The 13,631-nt window shown below is 38.7% G+C and overlaps 1 protein-coding gene across 4 annotated transcripts in view; it reads left to right on the top strand.

Annotated features, from left to right (window-relative positions):
• Window positions 1-13,631, top strand: part of AVL9 (AVL9 cell migration associated) — a 94,791-nt gene that overhangs the window by 46,832 nt on the left and 34,328 nt on the right. For 2 of the 4 annotated variants that reach the window (XR_003431942.1, XR_003431941.1), the window contains exons 11-16: window positions 940-1,074; window positions 2,695-2,914; window positions 5,178-5,295; window positions 7,649-7,702; window positions 8,193-8,281; window positions 10,618-10,948. Coding sequence is in view for 1 of the 4 variants with exons in the window: in XM_027102245.1 (XP_026958046.1) it covers window positions 940-1,074; window positions 2,695-2,914; window positions 5,178-5,295; window positions 7,649-7,702; window positions 8,193-8,281; window positions 10,618-10,733 (732 nt within the window). In the remaining 3 variants the exon portion in view is untranslated. Of the gene's footprint in view, window positions 1-939; window positions 1,075-2,694; window positions 2,915-5,177; window positions 5,296-7,648; window positions 7,703-8,192; window positions 8,282-10,617; window positions 13,590-13,631 lie in introns of those variants that run through there. The other 2 variants (XM_027102245.1, XR_003431943.1) reach the window with 2 other exon arrangements.

Below are 13,631 nucleotides of genomic sequence, written 5' to 3'. Positions count from 1 at the left end.
GCAGAAGGGGTGTGTCCTGCCCTCCGAGAAATTCGTCTCATGAGGGAAACAAGACACTATCCAGATAACTATAGTCAGTGTTTCTTAAAAAAAGGTGAGAATAAAAAATAAATGAATGAAACTGTCATCAGACTTGATTGAAACAAATTCAGGGTTTCAGCAAGTCCTCCCTCCTGCCTTCACATGCAGATTGTGCCACTAGTTGGAAATCTATCTTGATATAGAATCTTTCAGCAGAAATTCCATTTCCTCCTTCAGTGCATCACTCCAGTGCTAACACCTTTATTTTCAGGATATAGGCTGCTTTCTGTACACTTAACTCCCTGCTGTGGCTTGGTGGTTAAAGTATAATTTTCAGGGCAATGGTATTTTCAAATGCAATTCAAATGGAAAGCAATTAAATACACTACTGCCACTGTCATTTGTGCTTTAAACATTTAGTAGAAAGTGTCTTGAAATACTGCTGCATAATTTTAAACAATAGGACAGTAAAATAATTGCTATGCAGTGTTTGCCCTTCTTATAATAGTACTTTGCTGGTTATGTGCAAATGCATGTGTTTTAAAATTTTACTGGAAGAACAAACAGCTTTCTACTAAACAACATACTTTTTAATGGGCTTAATACTTCATTTCCTAAATGAAAAAAAATTCGGTTTGTTAGTTACAGTGGAGGCTTTTAAGTTGAACCGAGGAACAAAGTGGTCAAGTAAGACAACCTTCATGGTAGACTATTTTGCCAAGATTGACCATTCATGCGGACCTATGATTATTATTATTGGAATATTATTGTATTGAGTCAAAGATCAGCTGTGTTAGGAATGGTGTGGGGTTGGGGAAAGATGGGGAGTTTTTTTTCCTACTATTAGCTCTCTAGGCTTGAGGAGAGACGGGCTGTTCCATTACTTTTCTAATATTTTCTATTACTCCTGTAATTCAGGGATATCTGTGTTTGCCTTATATGGCATTGCAGCAGCACCATCTTCTCTCTGATGTCACCATTCGAGGATTTGTTGCTGGAGCTACTAACATCCTTTTTCGACAACAGAAACACCTCAGTGATGCCATTGTGGAAGTAGGTTACATATGAGTGTGGGTCCTTGACACCGCTGGTCTGTTTTCCTTCTTTCTTTTTGTTTTTCTTTTTTTTTTAATGTCTTTATTGGAGTATAGTTGCTTTACAATGGTGTGTTAGTTTCTGCTGTACAACAAAGTGAATCAGCTATATATATACATATATCCCCATTTCTCCTCCCTCTTGCATCTCCCTCCCTCCCACCCTCCCTATCCCACCCCTCTAGGTGGTCACAAAGCACCGAGCTGATCTCCCTGTGCCATGCGGCTGCTTCCCACTAGATATCTATTTTACATTTGGTAGTGTATATATGTCCATGCCACTCTCTCAATCCATCCCAGCTTACCCTTCCCCCTCCCTGTGTCCTCAAGTCCGTTCTCTACGTCTGTGTCTTTATTCCTGTTGTGCCCCTAGGTTCTTCAGAATCTTTTTTTTTTCTTTAGATTCCATATATATGTGTTAGCATACAGTATTTGTTTTTCTCTTTCTGATTCCTTCTTTCTTAATTGGAATTTGGGGCATAGTAATAATACTAATCGTGGTAATAATTGCTTCCTTTGCCAGGCATCCTAAGCGCCTTAGGTATATGAACTGGTCTGGTTTTCATAACAGCCTTTGAAATAGGCATTGTTACTGTCTGTATTACACCTGCAGAAGCTAAGGAACAGAGAGATCAGACAGCTACTAACTGGATGAGCCAGGATTCCTACCTAGGCAATCTGGTCCTACTACAGTCTCACAATTAAAATGTGTTTATCGTATAAATATTTTAAATACTTCTAGCTTGTTTAATGTGCCCCAATATCAAGAGGAAGGAACTAGAGAAAAATATTTGACATCTTATTAATATATAAGAAATTTAAATAATTTGTTCAATTTTACAATTAATGTTTTACAAATGCGTGAGGGTAATTTCGGCCACCCTAAGGTTTTTGTAGTTTCTAACAGAAAGTACCAGAATGTGCCTCCTGGGAAAACGTTTATAATACAATAAATGAAAAATCTGGGATTCAAAACTATATGTATCCCAATTTTGAGGGAGAAAAATACATATACTTTCCAAGGCAGGAGGATACAGATGGGAGGACCACAGAGTTTTCTCAACATTATTGGTTACATTCTAGGTCTGAAGTTGGTTGGCAAGTTCATGGGTATTTGTTTTATTATTATACTTTAAAACTAACCTGTAAGTTAAATATATTTCTTTCTGTATCAAGTATTACATAATAAAAATATTCCAAAGTGTCTGTGCAATCAAAGGAAAAATTTTTAGGAATTATATTTAATTGTATTCATTTCTGTTTGTATGAAAAAGGTGATTTTAACTATATATTTCTATATTTTCCAAAATATTTAGTCAACGTGAATTACTTCTATAATTCAAGATTAAATATTTATGCATATATTTTCTAAGAACAGAAAATGAGCATTTTTAAAATAGTGAAAGAAAAAAAAACTTCAGTGTAAAAAACCTGTCTCTTTCTTAGGCTCACCTTTTGAGAACGCTGTTATTCATATTTTTTATTTCCAGCTCCAACTTCCCAGTAGTTACTCTTTAAAGTGTGGCATGGATATCTGCGTGAATGCCCAGACTCTGACTTATACCCGGGTACCCTCTAGGTAGAAGAAGCTCTGATCCAGATCCATGATCCAGAACTCAGGAAGCTGCTTAACCCAACCACTGCAGACCTAAGGTTCGCAGATTACCTAGTGAGGCATGTGACCGAGAACCGAGATGATGTCTTCCTGGATGGCACGGGCTGGGAGGGAGGTGACGAATGGATTCGAGCCCAGTTTGCAGTCTACATCCATGCACTGCTGGCCGCCACGCTGCAGTTAGGTAAGGAGCTCACAGCCTCTTGCTCATTTTGTAACTCTTAAGATGTTTTGAATTGCATAAGAAACAAGTTTATGAAAAATTACCTGTCACTCCCTTATACAGACTTAACTACTCTTTGCATTTTGACTACTTGATATCCTTCTAGACCTTTTTCTAAGCCTGTGTTTTGGATTTTAGTTTTGTGGTACTTGTGGTAGTCCTTTTACAAACGTGGATCCCGTTCTTCATGTTTTTTATAACTTAGTTTTTCTTTATAATAGAAACATAAACATATTATCAAGAGAGTAAATGCAGATTTTCGTCACTTTTTACATGGCCCCTTAGTATTCCACCATATAGAAGGGTATATCAGTATTTGAGTGCTATTTATAAACACTGCTTACATGTTAAGATATATAATGGGTGAAAAGAAATATAAAAAATAGAAATCATTGAAAATCACATTCTGAGTGATTAGACCTTCAAATTTATCCCCCATTCTGAGAAATTTTATCCCTATTAAGTGGTTAAAATGGAACAGGCAAACATAGAATCACTGCTGAGTTAAAATTATCTCATTCCCCATGGAAAAGAATATATACAATGAGAAAATGAAGCTCTGCAATGAGCTCTCACACCATGGACACCTACCACCCTGGACACTTAGCATATATTCATTAGCTTTGGTGGTGGTGGTGTTAAAAGAGTATAGAGCTTTTGGTTTTCCTCTTTTCAATTATCCAACTATTTCACAGTTGCTTTTTTAAAAAATGTAGTGGAATCCACATAACCTAAAATTTACCATCGTTACCATTTATGAGTGTATCGTTCCACAGTGACATTAAGTACCTTCACATTGTTGTGTTAGTAGATTTTTAAATCAACCTCACTACTGCCACCTCCCAGGTTAGTTCTTCACATAATATATATAGTTTTAAACTCAGGCTTCGGGCATGTTCTTCATTCACTAGGAAAGCTAATGGAGCGACTCCTTATTTGCTAATGGGATTTTTTTTTTGAATGTCTGCCTCTTCTATAGCTGTAGCAGCTGAGACCCCAAAATTAAATCCTCTAACCCAGAATCATTCAGTTTATCTAGTAAGAAAACCCAAGTCTCCACCAGCCATGTAGCTTCCTGAGTAATTAATTTACTTCTTAAAAATATTTGCCCGGGTAGCTGTGAGCACTGAGTAATACATAGTAGCTAACTTTTGGGGGGAACGTTTAACATGTGCAGCACCCCCTTTTTTGAGCACTTAACATCTGCTAACTCATTTCATCCTCCCAGCAATCCTAGAGGTAGATACTGTGTCATCCTCATTTTACAGAAGAGAAAGTGAGGGATAGAGAGGTTAAATAGTTTGCTCTTCCACCTGGTAAGAGGCTGAGCTGGGACTTCAGCCCAAGAAGTCTGGCTCAGGCCCAAGCTCTTAAAGGAAATTCAGACCAATGAGCTGTTTGAGGAGTATGTTCTTAAAAGAACTTCCTTATGCTGCATACAGAACCGTGTTATGTCCTTCTCTTCCTCTCCCAGCAAAAAAAGTCACATGTTTCACCCTCAAAGCAAGCAACTTGAAGTTAACATATGAAGCAATAGCTATTTGAATCAGTCCTCAAAACCTTTTCTATCCTTCCAAGTAGAAGAAACGCTCCTCATTGAAGCTTCGCCTCGATAGCGATAAAGCCAAAAAGTTTTAAGCATTAAATATATGAAAATCTCCTTGTTATTTTAAGTATTTTGACTGTGAAATGCATGGAAACTCAAGAGTAAGTTTCACTGAATAGTGAGGCAAAGAAAAGTAAATAGTGTCTAAAAAGAACCAATTAATGTATTCTTTCTAATTGCCTTTCTTAGAAAAATGGCATTTGTGAGAAGATGAAAAGATACCCTAATTGCCTGCTCCATGTGTAGACATCAGTATGTTTAACCCACTGTCCAGCCTATAGATTTTAATAAATAATACTATGCCTCCTTACCTTGGTAAGGAGAACTTGGAAATATTTTGGAGTTTTAAGGAACCTTAGAAAATATTTGGCTCAACCTCCTTATTTTCTAGTAAGAAAAATGAAATTCTTAGTGAGTAAGTGACTTACCAAAGGCCACATCACTTCTTAACAGGATTTCTGGAATTAGACCCAAGATTCCTAACATCTGGTAGGCTGTCTCCCCAAGAAAGCAGGGGGACAGGGAGGCTAAAGCCATTTCTTTACTGGTTTAGGTTATTAATCTTTACATCCCTGACTGACTACAGTCCAGCTCAACTTTCAAATATTTACTTGACAGATAATGAAAAGATCTTATCAGACTATGGGACGACCTTTGTTACAGCATGGAAGAACACTCACAACTACAGGGTCTGGAACAGCAACAAGCATCCAGCACTTGCAGAAATAAATCCAAAGTAAGCACATCCTCTGAAGGTTGATAGAGGTGGTTCACTTACTAAGTGTGCCCCAGCATAAAGAAAATCATATCTTTTTTAAAAAAAAAAGAAAAGAAAATCATATCTTAACTCTGATGATATTGTGAATATCTTCAAGAATCTCCCTGAGTAGATTTTTATAAAAAGGCTCCCAAGTACAGAGAAGCAGCTGAAAACTGCTTCCCTATTCACACTTCTTACCCACAAAGCACAAGGCATTTTGGAAGCACTAACATTTCTCCCAGCTTCCAGCGTGATTTGGAGACAAAGTCCTGGCCTGTGAGGATCCTCCTACCTCATGGTTCTTCCCTCCCTTTCGCTGGATCTCTGCCTCAGCAGAATGGTCAAACAAGACAGAACCCTTGAGGGAAATAGCACTGGTTAAAACTGAGAGGTTATTTTATTTTATTTATTTTTATTTTTTTAAACTGAGAGGTTATTCTAAAATATGAAGTGTGAACAACTAAAGTTAATATTTAAACTCCTAGATTTGCAGTCAAATCTGATGCAGTTTCCACATCAGATTCTAGATCTAACAAAATTTAATACCTGTCACAGTGCCGACTGCTGGGCAAAGAGTTTATCCCATGTAAAAGACATTTAAACATGCTGGGGAGTGGGGCCATTAAGAAATAATACTATGTGAATGGCAGAGTAGCGTCTAAGGAGATCAATTAATATAATGCGTACATCTTGGCAACTTCTTTTCTAAATTAAAATATATAATTTTTTATTTACAATACAAGTATACGCTGAACGTTTGTTTTCATTTGTGTTTTAAACTTTACTTCTCGGTGAGAATCTGACAAAAATCAACTTAGTACTGATTACCATATTATTTGGGAACTATGGTAAACTTAGCTCAACTGGGGATGTGATTTAAGTGGTGCTACAAATACAAAACCCAGGAATTATGTCATAGTAACTTGCAGAAGCATCTGTAAGGAAGCAGGGTTTGGGAGAACATGTCTGCCAATATTTTGTACCTATCAAGAACAATGACTAGGTTCAGGACCGATTTGGGGGAATTTAATCCTCATACTGGGCTGTAGCAGAAACCTATGTTGCCATTTGGGTGTGGTAAAAACATAGAGAATTAAAAGGCACAAGCGTTTTAATGGTATTAAATGAAAGGACTAAGTTCAGAGTTTTCTCCCTCACTAACCACAAGGTCTGTGTTCTAGAGAGTAATAAGGAGAAACAGATGTGAGTTTGTTTGCCTGGCGGTGCTCCTTGTGGTAGTGCTGGGGGAGTGACCGTTCGTAGTTTGGTCTCCTCCCCGGTACTCTGACCCTTAGCCTGGTCAGATTGTTACGCAGCCCCTGCGTCTGCTGTAGTGCCTTTAACTTGAAGCAGCTCGACAGATTGTGTTGCAGGTCCATATGAGGATTAGCTGGAATGTGTTTTAAAGGAATGTAAAAACAATACTTTTAAAAATATGTAAATAAATTGCGGTTACTTAGATTGAGGAGAAAGCTGAAGAAAAGGGCCAGGAAAAAAAAAAGGTAGGGAAATTATGCAGATATGACCATCAGCAGATTTTCACCAAATTCAAAACAAGAAATGATAGTCTTCAACTGTCAGCAGGGGGTATAATTTGGAAATATTCAAAACTAAATGTAAGGTTTGAGATCTATGAAACCCTTTCTTCAACTCCTAAAGATCGGAGAAGGTAGTCCTCTGACTTCCCTTAAAAGCAGCAGGCATGTTTCATCCTTTAAGCACAGCGTTTGCAGGAATAGAGAATGATGAACTAATCTCTCAATTCTTTCCAACCGGAGACTCAGAAATCCAGAAAAAGAGGGATTGTTAACGTATGCTTAACATGGCCAATATATCAATTTGTTTTCATTTGAAAAGCCATAAATAGCATTTTGATATTTCAATAAGCGGCTACAAATTTCTCTAGGTCACTTTCTTTGTTAGACATTGACAGAGAGACCCCTGCGTATGAGATAAGAATTTGAATATTTATTGATGCCTTCTTTTATAGTGTAAAGTTGATCAGGTTGCCTGATTTTAAAATGTCGGTGCTTGGGCCCCACCCCAGACCAGGTAACTCAGAACATTAGGGCAGCACTAACACAAACCATCCCCACCCAAGGAAAAAAGCACACCTATTTTACAAGCAAGGACATAAGCTCAGAGGGACTTACATAACTGTTAAGTGGAGAGCTGTGATCAAAGCCCTGTTTCCTATATCTCATTTGGAGCACTGCCACCCGGCTGAGTCACCCCTGCGAGGGAGGTTTCCTGATTCTTCCATGTGATAACTGTGTTGCAGCTTTATTGGTGAAATACTCATAGTCTAAACTCAAACTTTGTTTTACAGCCATCCTTTCCAAGGCCAGTATTCAGTGTCAGACATGAAGTTAAGATTCTCACAGTGAGTATTTAGGGAAAATACTAGGAACAGTCTTACGTCTGAATGTATGCCATGTGTTTCATTGCTAATTGGGAATTGTTTTTCTCCACTTCACAGACTTGTGCTTCAAATAGTAACCAAATATGTGCATAACATTCTCTAGCTCAGCAGTGTGTATGTTTCAAAGTGAAAACACTGCTGTTTCATGGAGAATGGTGTGAACTAATAGCCAGATTTGCCATTTTTGTTCTGGTGAAGTTACTTTAGCATATTGTGACTGTAGGAAGAGTTAAGCATGCATCCTTACGCCCTTACCACTTTTTGGCTTATTCTTTTAGTGTTTTCTGAAGATTCACGTGCTTAGAATGTTAGTAAATTAATTGATGCATAACAAATAATGCATTATTTAGCTTCTTTTCGCAGTACTGATTTGAGGGGTGGTTATGGAGTGGTGGATGTATACCTGAGAAATTTTTTAAAATTGTACTTAACATTCCTCTCCTTTACTCAGTTCTGTTCAAAACAGTGAACGTGGCAAAAAACTTGGAAACGTCATGGTCACAACGAGTCGGAATGTTGTGCAAACAGGAAAAGCTGTTGGTAAGGATGTCTTGGGCAGGAACAGATTGGAATCATAACACATCTCTTCTCTATCCTCAATATGTCATTGATAAAAACATAAAGTTGTAGAGATCTGTGTATCACATAATAATGCAAGATGGTCGAATACAGAGGTTTTTGTTTTAAATTTTGGGCTTATTCATTAAAACAATTCTTGTGGCACTAGATGATGTCAAACCAAGTTTAGCAAATTTTGTCCTGTCTGTTCTGTTACCAGGATTCAAGCTTCTCTGGAGTTTTTCCTCCATTCCCTGAGCTGCCCACAGTTCTTGTTTTTTTTTTTTTTTTTTTTAATTAATTAATTAATTTATTTTTGGCTGCACACGGGCTTTCTCTAGTTGCGGCCAGCAGGGGCTACTCTTCGTTGCAGTGCACGGGCTTCTCATTGCGGTGGCTTCTTTTTGCGGAGCACGGTGGCTTCTTGTTGCGGAGCACGGGTTCTAAGCGCACGGGCTTCAGTAGTTGTGGGTCATGGGCTCTAGAGCGCAGGCTCAGTAGTTGTGGCTCACGGGCTTAGTTGCTCCGCGGCATGTGGGATCTTCCCTAGACCAGGGCTCGAACCCATGTCCCCTGCATTGGCAGGCGGTTTCCCAACCACTGTGCCACCAGGGAAGTCCCAGCCCACAGTTCTTTATAAATAGTAGAGAGCCATAATAATAAAGTAGGCATTAGGAGTTGCCGTCTTTTAAGGTAGTATCACACAATAAAGAAGATCAATGAAACCAACAGTTGTTTTTATGAAAAAATCAACAACATTAGTGAAACCTTTTAGACTAATATTAAAGAGAAAAAGAAGATACAAATTACCAGTATTGGGCATGAAAGAGGGGACACCACTGTAGATCTTACAGAAATTAAAAGGATAATAATATTGTGAATAATTTTATGCCAATTTTTCAACAACTTAGGTAAAATCTACAATTTCCTTGAAAGACTCAAATCGCCAAAACCAATGCAGTAAAGAAATAGAAAATCTGAATAGCCCTATATCTATTAAATAAGTTGAATTAAAATTTAAAAGCTTGCCACAAGGTTTTAAATATAATCTAAACACAGATGGCTTCACTTATGAATTTTATCAAACATTTAAGGAATAATGCTACTGTTATACAAACTCTTTCAGAAAGTAGTGGTTGAGGTAATACTCCCCAACTCATTTACTTAGCCCAGTATTACCCTGATACCAAAGCCAGACAAATGGTAGCATGCTGTTGTATACACCCTTCTGTACCTTTTTTCACTTAAAATATTTTGAAGATTATTCCATACCCTTTGTAAAGAAACTTCTTGTTCCCTCTTTTCTATATTTTTAACTTTTTATTTTTATATTATTTCAAACTTAAATTGTGCAGCAGTGTACAAGGAACTCCCAGTTATCTCAGATTCACTGATTATATTTACATTCGGCTATGTTTGCTTTGTCATACCAGTATTGAAAATAGGACCCGTCTCCTTTCTTACCTCCTGAGAGAGCTTGGCTAACCCTTACTGAACACAACTCAAAAGCCCCGGAACTAAGTGATCTCTGCAGGGGTCCTCGTAGCTCTAACATTCTGTATATCCAGAGATAGACAGGGTGAGAGAACTACTCCACACACTCGTCTTAGAAGAGAAACACAAGGCACATAGCCCCATCACTATGGAAAAGTAGGAAAATTCTACTTCATCATAGTTATATGATGTCAGTTGGTAGTTAATTTTTAGTGATGCTGCTGATATTTAAATTCTAAGGCCTATTCTCTTCTTCCACACTCCCTTCTTCAGGAATAGTGAGTATGGATGATTCAGCTTAAATAATTTCACTTTAACACGAGATAACGCTCTGAAAAACAGAACAGACCTCAGGCAGATAGAGCTCTGTGTGTCTTCATTTGATGCAACATCATTTTAGATGACAAAACCAAATTTCCCTAAGCAGCCTAACAACTCTTCCCTGCAGGTGGTTTTTAGTTATCAACTTGGATTTAGGGTACAGAGAGCTCATAGGACTTTTTCAGCTCTCCGAGTCATTCTGCTGCACAGCCAGTGCTGAGAACCACTGGTCTGGCACAGTGGGTATTAAGGAAAGAGTTTGCTCAAGATTTTCAAAATGCTTAGGAGAGCAGGGTCTTACACCCTGGCATTATGCAGGTTCCTCTTAGACATTCCCATGGTAAGGGATTATTTTGAAACTAGAAGTGTAAATGGTATTTTAGTAACTATTAACATATCGGTTGCAGTTAATTAACATTTATTAATTAACATTGGTTTTTCAGTGTCTCTTAACAAAAGTGAAGACATTTTTTCCTTTTGTTTTTCCCCTTCTTTCCATTCAGGCCAGTCAGTTGGAGGAGCTTTTTCCAGTGCAAAGACAGCCATGTCTTCATGGCTTTCTACTTTCACCAGTTCCACTCCACAGAGTCTCACTGAGCTGCCTGACGGGAAACCCTGAGCGGAGCAAGCCACCCAGAAGCTGCTGTCGCTTTCTTAGGTTTAAGCATCCCCTGTCTGTCTGCTGCTCCCAGACTGTTCCTCTTCATCGACCACAGGTCCACAGCAGGGACCAATAGGTCGAACTGTTTACAGGGACGGTTGCCCTCTGTGTAAATGAATGTCACGGGATGCTGAAAAGACGAAACCACAAGCGTAGCAGGGACGGCTTCCCAGGTTGGGGTTTAAATTGACTACTTTTATTTCAGTCTGAGCCTGATTGAAACACAGTGAACGTTCTAATGAATTCTGAGTTCTGATATTATACATTTGTTTACTTTAGAAAAGTTTTTACTTGGTGTAAATTTTGTTCTGTTGTTGCTGTTTGAATATCCAGATGGCTATTTATATGTGCTAAGATTAAGTTATATTACTATTTTAATTTCTCTAAAGTGGGCCCTAAAATGTGCTTACATTTAACAGTAAGGGGGCATATAATCCAGCCCTTCATTATTATCTTGCTGAGTTATATGAGGATTTTTTGTTTGTTGGTTTTCTACCTACAAAACACATTTATCACTTCACTTCCTCCTAGAAACCGTGGAAGTCAGAGGTGGTAGTTCTGAGGATGGAGTGTTTTGTTTTGTGCTTTTAATTTATTCTTTCCCAATCCTAAGCACTTGCTTTGAGGTGTCAAGGAGGGTCACTGTGCTTTCTTCCTTTTTCTAATTGTGCGAGTAGATGTGCAAAGAAACAGCATGGTGACGGTTATAGCGGTGTTCAAGCAGTTTAACTGAGTGTGTATTTAGGGCAAGACTTTTAAAGATCTAGGTGTTAGTTCTATTGACTGTAGTAATGTTGCAATCTTTACATGCATTTTTTAACCCAGCGTTTGTGCCTTCTATTTCTTCTTTTGAACAGTTTTCCATTGGGTGTTTACAGACTTACAGGTTTTTTCTTAGTCTTAATCTTCATAAAGCTTTTCAGGGCGCTTGGCCTTCCTACTTCCCTGATAGAAAATCCTCATGTAATCAATCTCTACCCCCTTCCAAAAGCAAGATGATCTGTAAATATTAAACAGAAATCTCATCTTGGCTCACATTTAGAAAAGCAAGAGAAGAAAACTGCAGCCATGACATCAGTCATGTTTCATGAAGGACACCTGGGTTCATTTTAGACACAGGTGTGCTCACTACTGAATATTTTTACACAACTAGACCTCATGTGGCTGCCAGGCTCAGCTCTCATTTGCTTTTCAAGGGGACTTTGGCTGGGTGTTCTCAGGGAGTACTTACAGGCGACAGACTGCTTTTTCAGATACTTGGAAAATACATCATGAGTATAATCTACATTTGATATAAAGAGTATTGAGAAAATTGGGGACCTAATTAGGGAGGACGCTTGATTATATTTGATTTACCCTTTAAGAAATGTTTGTATAAAAAGCACTACTAGGGCATGTAAAAAGAAACATAGGGACATAATCTAAATATCCCTAAAATTTCCAATTTGTGTTTTAACACAAGTCCTGCACACCTAAAAGCGTACTTCCCTTTGAGTATAATAACTCAAGGTAAAGGGCTTATTGTGAGAACTGTATTAATTCCACTTCTGCTAGGAAAGTTTGCTTTCTCAGGAAATACTATTTGAAGAAAAGAAAGTAGTACCAAACAAAACTTTAAAAGGTACTTTAAAGTTGCACTGAGACTAACATCTTATTTTTTCGTGAGGCCGCATTGTTGAGTAGAGTGTGATACTGTATCGGTACACAGTTGCTACTCTCCACCGCCAGGCTGTTCACGGCGCTAAGAGTGCTGTGAGGGGTCAGCCAGCACGCTGCTGGTTCCTCCTTTCGTTTGTATGGCTTGTATGATTGGGGTGAATTCTCATCTCTCACTATTCCAAGAAGTCCAATCCACTTTGGAATCCCACTGAAATAAATAAAACAAGTTACATAAAGTTTAACTTTGCTTTAGTATCACTCCCTATTTTATATACACCTTAATGGAACTTTCTATTCATGTTTCTGGTTAAGAGTTCAACTCTTATTTACAGTGGTCATTTAACTGGCTTTCAACATAAAGTGAGTATTTCAGAAGATAGAACTTTTGTCATAGAAATGGTCAAAAGACCATAACTCTATTTCCTTCAGGTTCTAGAAGGTATGGGCATCTTCAGGGAGTGCAGGCTATTACGTTGCTGCTGGGGGGCCCTGGGGCGGCCAGCACAGTTGCAGGCAGGAAGCCTGGCCCCTGGTCCCGGGAGCCTACGTGCTTCAAGTTTGGGTTCCTGGCTCCAGCCCAGCGTCCAGCCTGGAAGCAGTAGCCTCCTCTAGCCACTGGCTCTGTGAGTGGAGCCAACACTGGTGTGGCTGTCTTAGGACAACTCACTGGAAAAGGTGTGTGCTTTGCTTGGCCACAGTGTTTTTGTCTGAGGACTGAGTGCGTTTATGTAGGCCCGAGGGAGCTAGGGTCAGCCAGGCTTTTTCAGAGTGTGCCAGGCAACACAGACTGCCTCCATAGCTTGGTGGAGACCTCGCTCCTGTCCAGGTGACTTAAAAAGAGTGTTTGGAAAATGTCCCTGGTGTGCTTTAATTCCTACTAGGCACTGTAATGACGATGACATAGGTAAAGGAAAGAGGGTTGAAGCTGACCCAAGTGTCCTGAGTTAAGTGAATAGGAAAAGTTGCCTGTGACAGTATGGCTTAGGGTTATTTTACATCTGCATTTGGCTCATATAACCAGTATGAGTAGTCTATCCCCAAATCTTTTAGTGATTTACTAGCCCCCAGGCCCTAAAATACAATTTTCTTCTACTTTTTGCTTTAAGAAACACAGCAGCTGTATCTTTGGGCAGCAAACCAGAGCATATGGCGTGATTTCGTCAACCTTATCTTGCTTTCCAAGTCCTATATTAAGCA

Source organism: Aethalodelphis obliquidens, unplaced genomic scaffold, assembly GCF_003676395.1.
Source record: "Aethalodelphis obliquidens isolate GAN/ISIS:26980383/991018 unplaced genomic scaffold, ASM367639v1 scaffold5, whole genome shotgun sequence".
NCBI classification, from domain to species: domain Eukaryota; kingdom Metazoa; phylum Chordata; class Mammalia; order Artiodactyla; family Delphinidae; genus Aethalodelphis; species Aethalodelphis obliquidens.
The sequence above is the reverse complement of the archived record's forward strand: the minus strand, read 5'-3'. Positions and strand labels throughout refer to the sequence as shown.